This window comes from Branchiostoma floridae, chromosome 7 (assembly GCF_000003815.2).
Source record: "Branchiostoma floridae strain S238N-H82 chromosome 7, Bfl_VNyyK, whole genome shotgun sequence".
NCBI classification, from domain to species: domain Eukaryota; kingdom Metazoa; phylum Chordata; class Leptocardii; order Amphioxiformes; family Branchiostomatidae; genus Branchiostoma; species Branchiostoma floridae.
The window spans coordinates 15,047,564-15,065,105 of record NC_049985.1 but is presented as its reverse complement, the minus strand read 5'-3'; the positions used below and the strand labels follow the sequence as shown (position 1 = coordinate 15,065,105).

Here is a 17,542-nt window from a genome sequence, read left to right as displayed (position 1 = left end):
GGTAACTGTGCAAAGTTGTAACTTTAGAATAGGTGAAGAAAGCAAACTTTTTCTTTGGCTCTAGCAAATAAGTTATCCTAACAATAAGTGTCTAGCCTGAATTATGGTATGTACAGACCTAACAATACAACATGCCACTACTTATACAAACTCTTGACGTTAGTAACAACAGCTAGCAATATTCCTTGGTAACTCGCATCCTTCGTATCTAATTCGATATCTCTGTGTGTGGTAAGGCACAGGAACCCTCTTGACATTTGCCAAGTCACCAAAGGACGTGGTAGCCAGGTGTGTGGTTTATGTTAATCATTAGACTAAGTCTCCGTTGTGCCAGTACTCGGGGAGATATCTTTGCGTAGTCCCAACCCTTTGCATTGTCTCTTCACAACTCAAGAGGTGGCTAGGAGCTAAGTTTTCTCAAGAATTCTTCCTTACTTAGGATAGTTTCTTCAGGAGCGGCTGTGTCTGTGATCAAGCATGGCGCCGACCACGTCGTTCCTAGCAACTGTGGGGCTTATGGCAGGTAAGATATTTATTATCATTCCGCCATACATAACATTGGAAGATCTGCAGTAATCACTATGGTTGTTTTCATTGTCAGAACCAGCCATATGTTAGTTCTCAGGAATCCGTCACGTGTTGAATCCAACGCTTTTTATAAGTTCATGACAAGGAGTTGAAATTCTTTGGCTATGCAGTTTTCAGCTGTTCAAGCTTTTCAAAGTTTTGTTTGTTTTTGTACAACCACGTGTATTCCTTTTGAAAGACTTACAATCTACACAAATAGAGGACAAACATACTTCCTAGTAATAGCAATTAATACAATGGAAGCTATTATATACTTATCTTAATGTGAATAAAAACGTAATTCCTCAGTTTTTAAAATGATGAAACTGTTTGTGTTAAATGTGTGTACAGCTGACTCATTCCCTTGTGAGTCTGTGCTACTGTGTCCTATTTCTATTTTAACTGCTGGTATTAAAAACAACCAATGACCAAAGTACAAAAATGCAGTACCCTAGTATTTCGGCCTCAAGGCGTCTTAAGTTTTGACAAAAGGCGCCTAGAAATCTGTGGTTTTAAAAACAACGTGTTTTCCAATCTGTCCGCAGATGTCTGAATGTTTGGGAATAGCATGGCTGCCCCATGTCGATATCTCAGGGATATTCCATTCTAAAAGTTTTTAAGGAATGGACGATAATTACAAAAACGCCTCTTGTCCCCTCATCCGCTTTCTTGGATGAACAAAAAAATATCATTCCTCTGTGAGAAAAAATTGGTTGCCGCTTCGATTTGCAAAACTTTTAACAAACGAGGTTTATTTTACATCTCCACCTTGCCTTATTGTGCCAATTGCATTTATATACCCCAGAGTAATTGCAACCATTCCAGCCATTCTTCTTGGTCTGTTCCTATGGCGATGACCCTTTAACCTCTTCATCCGGTACAGAGGTCGCCTCTCAAGGCCGTAAACAACGTGTGCGCCATTTAATTCTGCTTTAGGCCACACACAAAAATTTGGATGACATTCTATGGAGAATGTAAAAATAATGAGATAGAGCGAAGAAAAACAAGATGGGTAAATGAAAACAAGATGGCTAGCTAGTACATTTTGAAAATAGACACCATAAACGTTTGTGAACAAGAATAAAAGGGACAATACATGGCATCACAAATAACAAGCCATTTACTCCTGTATTCACGAAGCGCACTAGTGTAGTAAAGGTGACACTATTCACTAATGGTATACTGCCCATGCCCAAGGTATCACCAAACTGAAAACTACGTATACACTCAGTGTCTTTCATATTAGTGGCACTATCGAACAAGTCTCACTTCTGCAATTGCAACTATAGTCATGACTACCTCCCTTGTCACTTCTACATGTACAATCATTAGGCTACAACACCATCTATTGTTCCATTTTTGTCTATCTAACCACACCCGGAGAAGACGTTTCTTCTGAAATCAGGCAAAAATTAATGATTGCGCTAATGTCAACCATAAAATTTACATGCTGTGGCCTTACTAGCCCGGTAACTTCCAATTCAACCTAATAAGAGCTAGAAGCCAGGCCAATGCGCTTCTGCATACCGTTTCAATTATTTAAAAGAAGCACTAATTAAACACGCAATATCAAATTCTTTGCTAGAATTCTACCCTTTTGCAGACAGAGTATCTGTAGGTATGAAGCCGAGTAACGTTAAAATGATCAAAAATATCATTTGTTCAAAAACCAATTTCTAAATCAAAAGCACAAAATGTAAGAAAACAGTATGTCTACCAGTATGATACGTATCTCGTGTACTATATATTCCATTAAAGATTAATCAGGAAATGTTATTAAGTATAGGCGACGACGGATATCGCTAGTCCAATTTTAGTAGGTAAAAAATACGTAGTGACTTACTCTGACAACATATATGTAAACCACAATTAAGATAACGCACGCTTTTCTCAACGACTTAGACAGCTAGCGTTAGATACATGGGAAATTGGACGATCCCCTTTGTCGGTTTAATTTTCCAACATGTTAGGCAAGTATATTGGTCAACACGCTTGGCGGGCTCGTTTCAAAAGGTCATGAGAGTCTTGATTGTAAAATCTATTTTTTTGTGACAACAACATGATCAGCGCCCCATGGAGTGTTATGTCATCATGTCGGCATGTTACAGCCCACGCACAGTTGCAATGAATTACTATTCATAATCGCGTGAAAGCTGTTAGTAATAAGTCTGCATTCATACCTGTGCATGTACAGTCGTGTGTATGTTGTGTTTGGCTGCCATCGAATCAGACCATGCCGTGTTTTCTGTTGTTCCTACTAGTTACCTACGTGTCCATGTGTGAGGCCCAGGCGACGCAATCTTTTATGGGTAAGTCCTCGTCTATATTTTATTGTATACAGTGTATACCACTACATTACTGATAATATCATAACATTGTACAAAAATACAATTGTTGTAGCTTCTGTTCTATTGGTGGTAATATGTTTTTTGAAAACCGAACATGTCATAGATCATGTGACGAAGGCGTTGACTGTGTTAGATATACTGTATGTCCCTGCATGTTGAATTTTTAACATCAAATATAGTTAAAAATAACATACATATTAGATTAGATGTAATAGTCTTTTGTCTAATAACCATATACATAAGCCCTCAGCATATGAAAATACATGCTATTTCAATGTTGGCTACAGATAACTTCTAGAATTTTCAACAAAAAATCATTTCAATGCCAAGGTTATGTAATTAACGCTTTACGCCGTGACCCGTAAGTGTCCCAACAGATTGGTGGACCATAAACTGGAGTGAAATGTCGCAGCTTCGCAAAATCAATCCTGGGACCATTTCAGACCAGCTGAGGCCCAGAACAAGGTTTCCCCCCAAACACAAGCTTTTTATCTTACACTAGCTAACCTTTATCCGCGGGGTAACCTATATCTGTTGTCGTAAAAACCGTGGTTTCAAATTGCAATATTTTCAAAATATTTCAGTGGACCCTACATTTTCAAAATATTGCAGTTTGAAACCACCTCCCGTTGACTCGACATCCCTAAATACCCTAAAACAACAGAAAAAGGTGAAATAACGAAAGTTACAAATAACAGAATCAAAATAATCTATTACGGAAAATGTTTGTGCTCATACACTTATGCGTGTGATATTCATAATTCTTTTCACGTTGTGAATTATAAAAGATACAGCATCGGTTCGTTTAGTCGACTTGAAAATAAGTACGGAATTATAAGCATACACTGAGAACGACACATGACATTTAGCTATTAGTTTGATAATAACTAGTGGTTTACCAAAAAGGGGCACTGAGCATTTCATCCATAGCCACTTCTAGAACGCTAGTTGGTTAAGCCCGAGTGGTTTTGCAGTTCCATCATTTAAAGGTCGACATCGATTTTAGAAGGGATATGGAAAGTGCGAAAGGTTGAGGCATCACGAAAATGATATTATCTGACAATTGGTGCGAGAGCGTTGCATATACATGTGTATATGATATTCCAACAGACCGAACCAATTTTGCTTGCCTCAGTGCATGTACACATACTGTTGTATATGCTTGGTGTGTCCTACTATTGGTATCTGATACCATGTAACGTGTCGTCTGTTTGTACATGATAAGATAAGACAGCGTGCACATCTGTGGTTACAACTATCTTCTCACACCGACTTGTGACATGGAGTCACCGATAGCTCTTGGATAGTGATATTACACCAAAACATACCCCAAAAAACATTACGATCCGTCAACACGTTCTCGAATTTATATTCTCGTCCGAAGTTTGAAAGAAAATCGGTGCCAGCAGTTCAGAAAAAGCCGTAAGGGGGCCCAAACTTACAGCACTTATTCCCTGTCACAATCGCTATCTACCACTCAAAATTTACGACCACAACATACCCAGAACAATTGTTATAAAAAATTGAGATTTTACTGCAGTACCTTAGGAAGCCACTTGGGGGCCATTATTGAACCTGACCTTCGTTTTCTTGACCCCTACCTGATTACCAATATCATCAGGATCCATCTAAGGCTTCTCAAGTAATGCCGTGGACAGACAGAAAGAGAGACAAACACGCTCAAAACATAACTTTCTGGCGAAAGAAACAAACGTTGTTTAATGTTTCCACGAGCAGTTAAAAATTCTAGTGACAAGAAACTAGCTTACGGTGTTATGTGGCATGTGTGTTTTGAATATTTGTGAACGTATACACACAATAATACGAACTAAATACTGGTATCAAAAGCTATACATTGAGTTTACCTTCTGAGTATATTTCCGAACGAGCCAAAGTGCATTCTAGTTACATGGTATAAACTTGCCCCCTGTCGTTTGAGTTAACAATTAGCATGCCAGGGGAGTGCGGCGTTGTAGCATAACAAGCCAATAAAATGCTTTCATGGGTACGCCATTCAAACTCTTTCTGTAAGCAAATAATGGCATACATGTCACTGGTAATATCTAAAGTAAACACAAGTATCAGTGACGTATGCACGTTGGCATGAACCCTAATGTATACCTCCTGTAGTCATTAAGGTAGGGTAATTCTTAAGGGAAGTAATTTTACCATCTACTAATGTCTTACAGTAAACACTTGTCGTATTTTACTCTCGACTTGACGTCTACTATAAAAGCACGTAAGGTGAAAATTGCTATTCAGACCCTGTGAAATTGCATGCACACGCACACGTATGTTTTACATGTAGCTACCAATCAATCCTTACCTATTCCAAACGTTGTAATGCCAGGCTTGCAAACCACATAGGAAAACTAAAACCGTGCCCGCAATTTTACCATTTGCTTTTACGATAGACCTACGGCGCCAAACTGTTAATCTTGGCAAATAGAGTTCTTTTAAGGCACATCACCTATAAACTGTTTATCGTCTCGGTAACTCTTCAGGTGCCTTCTTCGGGATAATAAATCTAGTTTCCGCAAATTCAGCTACAAAATTACGGAAAGCTCTGATGACAATGTAGCTAAGAGTGCGGTCACATAGGTCGTGCGATCGTCGTACGATTGCTAACGCCCGGCATTTTGGAGGCCAAAACGTACGTGTGCTGCAAATTTTAACTGTCTTGGTACACAAAATGCTGTTTTGAATCCATGTCGGTGGTTTGTTCTGTCACGGCCTGCTTAGAAATCATATAGCATCAAAATCGTACGACGATCGCACGACCTATATGACCGAGCCCTATGTAAAACTCCCACTAGACGGCGATTCCACTGCAACCTCGCTGCGACCTACATTTTGGATTTGTGTAACCGTTACTTTATGATTAGAATATCAGGCAAAATGTAGAAGTATGGCTGAAAATGCAACAAAATACACAAAGCGTCCAAAAATTCGTACCTTTATAAATCATGTGTATGAAATTCGTTGTGCGATCTCTCAAATTTTAGGTCGCAATGCAATTGCAGCGACATTGCCACCCTTGTGAATTTGGATTGTAAAACAACGCCACAGTGAACATATATACGTTTTTATATCATAGACAATAAGATGAAAACGCAGCCCCACGTATAGGCAATTTCTAGGTGTCGAAGAGACAATGGCGCAGACCAAATGGTGCGTAACAAGAATGTGAGATTACCGGGAAGCTCCAGACAATGATGCGGCAAAGACAGATCAATCGTTCATAGCCAAGGGCCAAACCAATTACACCGGTATTGGCAAAGTAATAAACTTTCCGGCAGCCGATATATCATGGATAGGGTATGGCTCCTCTCCCAACTGGTATGCATGATATACTCTATCAAAGATTCATAGAATAGAGAAAAGGTATCTATTCTCTGTGTGCTGTGAAATAAAAACATGCTGTGCAATGCTAGACTGAAATATTCTTTTAATCTTATATTCTTTTAATTTGTGGTTTTCTATGAAACGACGATCATGTAGCCAATGCAGCCTGTGTATTTATGATATATTCTATTATATAAGATTCAAGGAATAGAGAAAGGGTATTTATTCTTTGTGTTCTTTGAAATAAGAAATGCTTTAAAATTCAAAACTGAAATATTCAATATCTATATCTGTGTTTTTTTTCTTTTAAAGTATTTCTATGAAACGACGATCATGTAGCCAATGTAGCCCATTTATCATGATATACTCTATATAAGATTCGAGGAATAGAGAAACGGTATCTATTCTATATCTATTCTGTGAAATTAAAAATGCTTTACAATGCAATACTGAAATTTTCAATATTGTCTATGTTTGTTTCGATATCCTTTTCAAGTATTTCTATGAAGCGACGATCATGTGAACAGTCCGCATTATGTTAACACCCGCGAAAAAGCTTTACCGTTTCGAAGGCTACAAAACAACGATATATTTTTCTATTACTTTCCGGTTAGTCTTAAATCTTGTCATTGGGCCCTGTAGTGACGTATTTAATGTTTATGTGTGAATCGAGTTTGATGGGGTTAAGAGCATTTTCCGGTAGGTAAACTACTGGGGGTCTTTATGAATCAAATACTGAATTGTATCATATATCTATTAAGTTTGCATAAAATTTGTAGCACAGAATACAGTTATGTGTTTGTGAGGCACGTAAATGTGTATTTTCATAACATTTATCAATGCAAACACTAACAGTTTTTTTTTTTAAATCAATTACAAGACCGTATTATCTTACAGTGTATCCGACAGCGTGCGTGTATGGAAGTGGAGAGTCATATAGGGGAACACAGAGCACCACAGAGCCCGGTTTGACCTGCCAAGCATGGGACAGCCAAACCCCTCACGAGCACAGCCGCAACTCCACGAATTATCCCAACGCTGGTCTTGAGGGGAACTACTGTCGGAACCCGGATGGAGAACCTAGGACCTGGTGCTACACCACGGACCCTGGCGTCCGCTGGCAGTACTGCAGCATTCCGTCCTGTTGTGAGTAGCATGATATGGTTATATGCTGACTATAGAAATAGAGAAAGACTAGAAATACGTAATAAGAGGTTGGCATCATCCTTATTGATATGTACACTAAACATATCAACATACCAGGTGAATGATTTGAAACGAAGACGGCACCTAGGTCGACCCCTTCAGATCGGTAAAATCTGGAGGGCACAAGGGAAAGATTGTGTGCATCTGACTTTTTGATACATACAACATTGCACTAAATATGATAAAATTTGCATGTTTTGTACTGTTGTTGTTGTTGTTGCATGACATAAGCATTTTGCACTTAAAGCCATACTGTACTCCAGAGAAGAGTGTTCCAGTTAGTAATATTTTAGTAATTTTAGTAAATTTCCCGTGCTTGTAATATTTTTTTACTCCCAAAACGTAATTGTATCGAGTGCTTGACATTGATGTATATTTCGACATCTTGTTTCTCTACTAGATGGCCAAGATAACTGCTACACCGGAAACGGACAGGACTACCGCGGCAATGCAATGGTGACGGCTTCCGGTCGGAGGTGTCAGCGCTGGGACAGTCAGGCGCCCCACCCACACGGCAACACGCCCGCCAGCAAGCCTGACGCCGGCCTGCAGAACGACTACTGTAGGAACCCGGATGGGGAAGGGCAGCCATGGTGCTACACTATGGACCCTGGACAGAGATGGGAGTACTGCGGTCTGCCTGTTTGTGGTGAGTCTATCAGCTCATACGCTACTACTATGAAATTCAATGTATTCATCTCCCTGTCTACATTTGAAGAGATGGATGAGATCAGAACGATGCTTACGTGGTAACGTTAGTTCACCTTTATCTGCGGGGTAACCTATATCCGTTGTATTTGAAATCAGGACATTTATGAATATCAAAATGTCGACGAACGGTAGTTTCAAGCTACTTTTTGATATTTGATTTTGATATTTGAAAACTCTGCAATTTAAAACTAGTGTCAGTTGATTTAACATACCTAAATACCCTGTTTTTAGATGCGGTGGAAGGTGGCACTGAAAACCGCAGTTCCAAATTTTAGCGGAAAAAGGTCAACAACTCGTAGCTTTACACTTTAGAGCTGTGAGGAAAGGTCATATAACGCACTTTTTAGCAAATCCATCACATATACATCAAACGTAATTGCGCATGTGTTGATGGCTTCACTTACAATGTGTTTCTTCTGCTGTAGAATCCGGACCGACCCAAGCTCCGACCGCCCCACCGGACGCATATTTCTGTGAGTATCCGTATTGCAAACTCGAAATATCGAATCATATAGAAGCTTCGACAATCCAATTTTAACAACTGCGGGTTTATGTACACCGAGGTTGATGCATATCCATAAAATAAAAAAAACAGTAAGTCTTTAATATCATCGATTATACACTAATTAGCAAAAGAGATGCATGTAGTTATCATATAAAGTTGTACCTCCAGTTAACAAATGCTTGATGATTATCAATTCCTATTATCTTCACCGCCTTACCATTTTACTCTGCATTTTCTACACCCGTCTCTGTCCTTGGTGCTGAATATGTGCTTCAGAACTCCGTCATAAACTTCGGCTCTCTTAACCATTACGAAATCGATACAGAAATCAACACGATGTAATAGCATTTCATATTCAATTTACAATTATGGGGTCGTGAGGTGTAACGCCAGGGTGTTTGGCTCAGAAGCCAGAGGTCCTGGTTCAAATCATGTCCTGCTGCTGATCTTGTGCTCTTTGGATAAGCACTTTATATACGACGTTCCTCACTCTACCCAGGTGTAAAAGGTAACCTGGCTCAGTTGGGAAGGCACGTAAAAGGTGGTAGAAAGATAATCTCCAAGCAGATCTTACAATGGCATAAAATAGTACCAAACTGGCCAAGGAGTGTATTCAGCCAAGAGGTGTCAATTTGCTGGCTTCAGTCCTCTTCCAGCGTTTGATATTATCTTATGCTACCGTAGGATCTGCTTGGAGATTAGTAGAAAGAAAGGGTTTAGTTTCGCCTCCCAATACTGTGCCCTAAACACAGTTGATAACAACCCACTGCCCCTACGGCCCTAAAAAGACTACCTTACCTTTACCTTGCCTTACCTATACAACCATGCAGCCTACACCAGCGACTGTTACTTCGGCAGTGGTCTGACTTACCGCGGGACTGTTAGTACCACACAAGGCGGGATCACGTGTCAGCGGTGGGACAGTAGGACTCCACATGACCAGGACTACCCAAACAGGTTACCTACCCGCATGATCTCTCTACAAGATACAAAGATAAGAGTATTGTATAGCAATCTAGATTTTCGGGATGAATTGTTTCTTACATTGTTGTTCATTTTCAATGACGTAAAGAGTCATGTTATAAAACCAAGAAAGAAACTTTTAACGTGACTAATCTATAAATCCCATGATCAAAGTACTGTAGAAGTTGGTATCATGATCAAGCTTCTTCCATTCATGTACAAAAAAATCCTGGAATCGTGGAACAATATTGCCACATGAAGTCAAAGATGATATTTTATCTATAAGTCTGAATATCTACGTACATTTTTTCCACCAGGTTTCCCCTTGGAGATCTTCGCGAAAACTACTGCAGAAACCCGGACGGACCGCCCTACACACCGTGGTGCTACACGACAGATCCGAATGTTCTTTGGGATTTCTGTCAGGTTCCCAAATGTTATGGTGAGTAACGTGTACCGTGGCCGACACCAACACTTGTTTACCTACTCAACACATCTATTTGCCTTGTCAATGATACGTGTGTTGCGCAGGCAATGTAGGTGTGTTCAGCAGGTTAATTGCACGTGTCGGTCACGGTATACGTGCATGCAACAAACTCTTTCCTTGGAAAAGAAGGTGAAATTTTCCGTGAATCGTTCAACACAAGCGTATTTCCTATAAGTGTATGTCTTACTATGATATATAACAAATAACACACACTACCTCAAAATTTGTCTTCATTCAACTTCAAGTTCTCTTCAACAGCAAATGAGTGTTACGTACCAGACGGGGCCGACTACAGAGGCACAGTGGCGGTGACGTCATCGGGAAGACAGTGTCAGCCATGGAACAGTCAGAGTCCTCATCAACACGACAGGACACCGCAGAACTATCCTCAGGCTGGACTTACTGACAACTACTGTAGGTAAGCACACAGAACTACACACAGGTCGGGATTACTGACAACTACTGTAGGTAAGCATACAGAATTACACATAGACCGGGTTTATTAACAACTAATGTACGCACATGGGCACACCTGGTTTTCAGGAAATTGTTATTCCTGGTAAAGAGTTTACCAAACATCGTAGCAATATTACCTCTTGTTCAGATTTTGCTGATAACTTTCCAGGAACCCGGATGACGACACCAGTCCATGGTGCTACACCATAGATCCAAACGTCCGAGTGGAGTACTGCCCCATTGATCTCTGCAGTACGTATCGAATACATTTAATTTGTAAATACTGTACATCTAAAGCAATGGGAGACGAAACGCATTTTATTTCCAAATGTTCATTCAACCAAACCGAAAGAATCACTCTTTTTAGAGAAGCCACAAAGACTTTTCCAGAAAGCCACTTTTCTCATGAAATCACAGAACCCACAAATATTAGAAAATGTGGGACTTTTCGTCCCTCTCTGCTTCCATAAAAGAAGTTAAACCCAACCAATTTAGAAATAGCCAACACGAGTATTAGAGTAGAATATTGTTTATAACTGTTCATTGTCACTTGTATATCTACTATGTTTATACCATGTACTTGCAATTAACCCCAGGCCTCTGGCACGAACATGTAAATAAACGTCTATCATTTAAGAGCGTACATGTCTTTTCGTATTGTCATGATTGTACAATAGCAGTAAACCTGTAACCAAGGTTGTTCATTACACTGTCCTATTTCTTTTTCAGTTGAATTATCTTTTCTTTCTTTCCTTTTTTGTTGCCCAAAAGCTGGTTGGACTGGAGACTACATATTGAGTGGCGACTTTACAGGTAAGGAAGTAGATTATAACCCTCAACGTAACAACCAATTCAATATTAAGAAAAATTATTTGAGACGTCGATAAAAAACATGGGGCCATATACATGCAGGATATATCTGTATACTAAAGGAGTGATTTTATACGTCCATAAAGAATGGGGCCAGATACTTGTATGATCAGCGGTATGCTTAAAATGTTTCATCATGTTTGAAATGTTTTTTCACCCGTATCAAGTTCGAAAAACGCTTAGTGAAAAAATTAAAGTGATTTAAGAAGTCGATAAAAACATTGGATTAGATACGTGCTGGATTAGATGTATGAATGTTTCAGCATGTTCGTCATGAAATGTTCTTTCCCCTGTATGAAGTACAAACCACGCACTGTGCCATCGGTGCCGGCGCGTCGTACCGCGGCACGCTGAGTCGGACCGAGAGCGGCCTGACCTGTCAGCGGTGGGACAGTCAGACACCGCAGCAACACAACTATCAGCCGAGCAGGTAACCTTCCGTTCCTTCGTCATTATGTATACCTCCACGGAAGGGAAACGTGTTGATTGCTACGTTTCTTCCTCTTCTTCTTGGGTTCCAATCTAATAAAGGTCAATGACCTGGACCAGGTGACTGTTACGGTGGTTCGCTGATAAAGAAACAGACACATCCGATTATGTAGCGAGTGGCAGGACAAGGACTGGTCACCATTTATATATGGATGTGTTTGCGTATATTTATACGAATAAACAGAGCTTTGTTGGGCTAGACCATTTGAAAATTGGCATTATCCATTTGCTTGCAAAGGATATCTTCGTTTTTGTACTAAAATAACTTACCCTTCGCCAAGAGGCGTGATGTCTTACTTTTCATGGTTCAAAATAATAATGCCATCCTCTGTTTGCTCTTATTTTTGTGCATCACGTGACCAGGTACCCTGACGCAGGATTGGACGAGAACTACTGTAGGAACCCGGATGGAGAACCACGAACGTGGTGTTTCACCACGGACCCTAACGTTTACTGGGAGTACTGCAACATACCGTCGTGCTGTAAGTAGCTTCACAACTTTGTTTTCGGAAAAGTTTGATCAAGCACCAAAGATATCAGCACACAACGGACGATACATAAAACGCGTCTACGTGACTAGAGTTTTTAAATATAACAGCGACATGGTTTTCAGTGTCTCTGATTGGTCAGCTTCTGCGCTCCAAAGGGGTATCCAAAGATATTGTCCCTCACGTTTCAAATTTTATCTGTCATGTTCGGTACAATAGTTTGTTTCTTTCACCAAGCGGAGGGTAACCTCTGCTTAGAGAGGGTTCCTTTGTCAAAGCGTACTTTGTCTACAGCCATGCTATGAGACCAATCATTTCTTTTCACCGCTTTTTGCATGCAAAGTCTTTTAAGCGTAAGTCACTCCAGCCATGAAATCTGTTCTTAACTCATCTTTCAACGCAGTCGATGAATCGGAGTGCTACAACGGGAACGGCGAGTCCTACCGGGGATCTCGGAACGTGACGTCATCGGGCCGGGCCTGTCAGCGCTGGGACAGTCAGACGCCTCACCCTCACAGCCGCACTCCGGACAACTTCCCGTCAGCCGGTCTGGACGAGAACTTCTGTAGGAACCCTGACGGGGAGGCGGAACCTTGGTGCTATACCCAGGACCCCAACACCAGATGGGAGAGATGTGCACTCAACCCTTGTGGTACAAACGACGTTTAAACATGTCTCAATTTCAAAACGGCAACGAAAAGTAGAAAGCCATTTTATCTGTTTATGGGAACAGGTAACGATTACATTTTGCACACCATTGGGATCGTACCATTTAAACATAAAGCCCCATTTTAGATTGTATAAACGGATTCTAAGCAATTTTTCTTGTCATTTCACAGTCGCGCCGTCGCCAACCACAACCATGCCAGACTACATCGGTAAACTACAGGTTTTTTTATTCTCAGTAAATTTCTATCCGAAGTGACCAAAATGATGTATTTCTTAGGAAAGCTACACATGTACACCTTGATGGATATAAATGAATGTCCTTTCTTTCGTCTGCAGTTTTGCAAAAGGTACAGCCACACAGAGTAGATGTACAGTGAACTTTACAGTAACACTTAATAGGAATTGATAGAAACAAACCAAATACCTGAAGTATGTCTTTCGCCTGACAGAAAAGCCGACGAGTTGTTACTTCGGTGACGGCGCCACCTACCGAGGCCAGGTCAGTACTACAGAGACTGGGATCACGTGTCAGCGGTGGGACAGTCAGAATCCGCATCAACAAAGCATGGTCGACAGGTACGTGCTACGGGGAAAAATTACGGGAGCATACGCATTTTTATAGCAGAAAACCAGAGTGTTGTTGGTTTAGGCCTTCGTACTTATAACTTATATTTACGCTCGTAAGGACGAAGGCCTAAACCAACAACTCGTAAATCGACTTTTTGGGGTACTATAATGATGAAAATATTTCACTTTGCCTGGTGTTTTGATTTAAAGCGTTCGTTTGGTATTTTTGTGCAGATATCCCAATTCCGGACTAGAGGAAAACTACTGTAGGAACCCGGACAGTGCGGAACGCCCATGGTGCTACACAACGGACCCTAGCAACAGATGGCAGTACTGCAGCATCCCGGCTTGTTGTACGTTACACGTTGTTTTTTTTAGTGTTCCCCAACAGCTCTTTTTATTGCCTGTAGGTGTTGGTGTATGTGTGTGTGTCTTTGCTCTGAGAGCAATTGGCCTCTAAGTGGGTAATATGTGATGACATTTGCAATGTGGTAGGCGTTAGGCAGACGAAGGCCTGGCGGCTGCCATTGATACTACAGCAGAGCTTCTGGTTATGTATAATTTTCTTCTATAGACATGCTCTTCTTGACTATGTGGTTTGGATCATGGTTTGAGTAGCAACAAAGTCAATTGTCTAGAGGAACGATCAACCTGACAAAATCGCAAAATTTTCAACAACTTTTACAATCATATAAACCCCTAAATATCCTCAATTTTTCCTCAGACCCCGGAGACTGTTACACCGGAGATGGTGCGAGTTATCGCGGGACAATGTCGGTGACGTCCTCGGGCCGGCGGTGTCAGCCATGGGCCAGTCAGACACCACACGCTCACGACAGGACACCGCAGAACTATCCTCAGGCTGGACTAGTACAGAACTACTGCAGGTATGAACTGTAGGAACACTGGGACAAGGCTTTATCAGCTTTATTGTGACATGTAGGATACTTTAATCTCTAAGAATCTTATGCGGTGGAGCAGGGAGGTTATATTAACCTCTTTTGGTGAGGAGACAGTATCCATGGACCATTTGGAGGCCGGTTGGATATTGTTTGGCCCATTGATACTGCCCAACCACCGTAGGATCTGGTTGGAGATTATGTGTAAAGTGTATGTATGAGCATGTGTATGCGTATGTATAGGGTCATTCTGTGAACAAGGTCGACGGAGTTGACCGAAAATTTAGGGTGAGTCCCTATATTAATTCGAGTTGGAAAGAAAGTTTAGCAATTTCCATAACGTATATGTGTGTGTGTTTGTGTGTGTGTGTGAGTAAGTGTGTTTATAATCTTAACTTTACATTTTACCATGTGTTACAACAGGAACCCAGACGATGATACCAGCCCATGGTGCTACACCGTTGACCCTACCGTCAGAGTAGAGTACTGCCCTCTGCGAGTTTGTGGTAAATTGCAGTTATTTTCAGTCAATGCCTCTATCTTCCACTCCAGTTGACAGTAACGAAATTTCTTCAATTGCCGCTTTCGTGCAAGCTAATGTCCTAAAATGTGGTCGATTTTCCTTCTCACATAACTGTAAGAGGTATAAGTTTCATTCCACGATCACGCCGATCTGTGTGCGGTTTGATATCAGCTCCGTTTTTTGTATTGCAGATGATACAGCCGGAGGTGCAATCCTAGGCCCAGATGGTATCGGTAAGTTTAAACATTTTCAAACTCGGTTGTATGCAATTTTTCAAGCATCAAGCACGTGCTGTATACATTTTTTGGCGACGACACATGGATAAAGTTGGTTAATGCTTTTTGCACTTTGTTACCATCATTTCGTGAAAAAAGTAGCTGGAATCCAGTAGCTACTATATTGCCTCAAGGGCCTTATACCTCATTCCACAGTTGCCAATCTATGGCTTTTTTTTCCTGTTGTGTTTATTAGAAAGACAAGGAAGACGTGGCACTGCACTCAAATTAGTAACTTGACATTGCCACATACAAGGTACAGACAGAAATTAATATTTTACGTTGTACCCTATTTTACACATGGTACTTCACCCATGCTTTTCCCAAGGGCACAACGTCGGAGGCACGATGAGTATCGAACTCAGGACCTCTAGGTTTCAAGCACAACACTGTACCCACCATGAACACACCCGGCGCCACAATTGTTTGTTTTGTTTTGTTTGACATCTGTTTAGTGTACTCCACCAACTGTGCGTTCGGTGACGGTTCGACGTACCGCGGCACCGTGAGTCAGACGCAGTCCGGTATCCCCTGTCAGCGGTGGGACAGCCAGTCTCCTCACCAGCACAACTACCCCAGCACGTATCCTGACGCCGGATTGGACTGGAACTTCTGCAGGAACCCGGATGGAGAACCAATGACTTGGTGCTACACAACAGACTCTAACTTTAGATGGCAGTACTGCAACGTGCCATCTTGTTGTAAGTAATATCAAATGAATGTGTTCGCACAGGAATCAGAAACAAAACTACTTATTAATGAAGTATTCTATAACCTCTGTGTCTAAGTAGAATCTCTGTACTTGCATTTACATCTTACTTACTGTGCCTTTTTCTGTTTTCTATCGCCGAGTTGCAGTTTTTTTTTTATTCCGTGGCACACATGCTAGTAAGTCGTGGATTCCCCATGGAAATGACATGAACAGGCGTTCCTACTACATGTATCTGTTTGTTTCTTGTTTGTAACTTTGTACAAACATTGTGTTGATTTTGTCTACAAAATGTAATTCAGGAAACACAGGCATTAAATAGTTTTCCTTGCTTGGTTATCTTCCTTCTCTGTAAAGTTCCAAACGAGTGCTACAGCGGAAATGGTGCAGACTACCGGGGCAGCGTGAACATCACCAGGTCTGGTGTGGCGTGCCAGCGCTGGGACAGTCAGACGCCCCACCCTCACAGCCGCACTCCGGAGAACTTCCCGTCAGCCGGGCTGGACGAGAACTTCTGTAGGAACCCTGACGGGGAGGCGGAACCTTGGTGCTATACCCAGGATCCCAACACGAGATGGGACGTCTGCGTCATTGAATCGTGTGGTTTGTGGAATTTTGAATTCCCTTTGGTATTATTGAATTATCAACACAGACTTGAGATATGCAATCATTCGTTTTTTCTCTAGCATTATCAATTGCAACCAAGTACTGTAGGAGCATCCTATTTAGATAGCTTTACAAACAACGCTTGATGTGAAAAGCTGTAAGTGGTAGGTCCACCGGTACCGTTCGGTGTAATATAACCAACCAACTGCTGCGCCGTTTGGCTGCGGAGCTGGACTATTACAATGAAGGAAAAGGGCAGTCATACCGGCTGTACAGATAAAAATATCTACATTATCAGAAATTCTTATGCCGTAGTAAAATCTATCAGAAAAGTGACCATTTTCTGTTTTTGTCTGTTGGATAGATCCGTCGGCAACGCCACCGCCCTCTGCACAGTACCAACGTAAGTAATACACCTTTCTCACGCGGCGGCCATGATAGATCTAAAACGAGTTCAATGTGGCAAACAAAAGGCTGTCCATCATAATTAGCAGTTCGACCAATGGTAGCCTGCCAATTAGGAAATCCACCAATAAGTGAATGGCTGCAAATTCGTTAAAAATTTGCATTATTATGTTTTTATTTTGCATCTCTTAAGGGACTATGGGGTCAGTCTACACTACTCTAAATTGCTACACCTTTCGGTGCATAACACTTCTTGTAATATTTATTATTCTATCTTATATCATGAAAATTTGTGTGGTTTGGGGGAAAACCAAATGGGACCTGATTTTAGAAATAAGTTTTGTCTGTTTGCCTCATTGACCTCTTCTTCGATCTATCATGGCCGCCGCGTGAGAAAGGTGTATAATCTCTTGTCTCATGATGTCTGTGTTTGTATGATTACAGATACTAGTAT

At 41.1% G+C, this 17,542-nt stretch overlaps 2 protein-coding genes across 2 annotated transcripts; both read left to right on the top strand.

Annotated features, from left to right (window-relative positions):
• The first annotated feature begins 399 nt into the window (after positions 1-399).
• Positions 400-14,571, top strand: LOC118420070 (apolipoprotein(a)-like). The gene is made up of 17 exons (XM_035826774.1): positions 400-523; positions 2,829-2,876; positions 7,158-7,406; positions 7,867-8,115; positions 8,603-8,650; positions 9,513-9,639; positions 9,963-10,087; positions 10,391-10,550; positions 10,758-10,840; positions 11,360-11,401; positions 11,759-11,888; positions 12,311-12,429; positions 12,839-13,087; positions 13,275-13,313; positions 13,554-13,680; positions 13,906-14,024; positions 14,396-14,571. Exons 1-17 carry the CDS (start codon positions 478-480, stop codon positions 14,569-14,571), a joined length of 2,136 nt encoding a protein of 711 aa, XP_035682667.1. The 5' UTR covers positions 400-477.
• Positions 14,572-14,979: 408 nt separating this feature from the next.
• Positions 14,980-17,094, top strand: LOC118420068 (plasminogen-like). The gene is made up of 5 exons (XM_035826773.1): positions 14,980-15,076; positions 15,285-15,326; positions 15,824-16,069; positions 16,435-16,680; positions 17,048-17,094. Exons 1-5 carry the CDS (start codon positions 14,980-14,982, stop codon positions 17,092-17,094), a joined length of 678 nt encoding a protein of 225 aa, XP_035682666.1.
• The last annotated feature ends 448 nt before the right edge of the window (positions 17,095-17,542 follow it).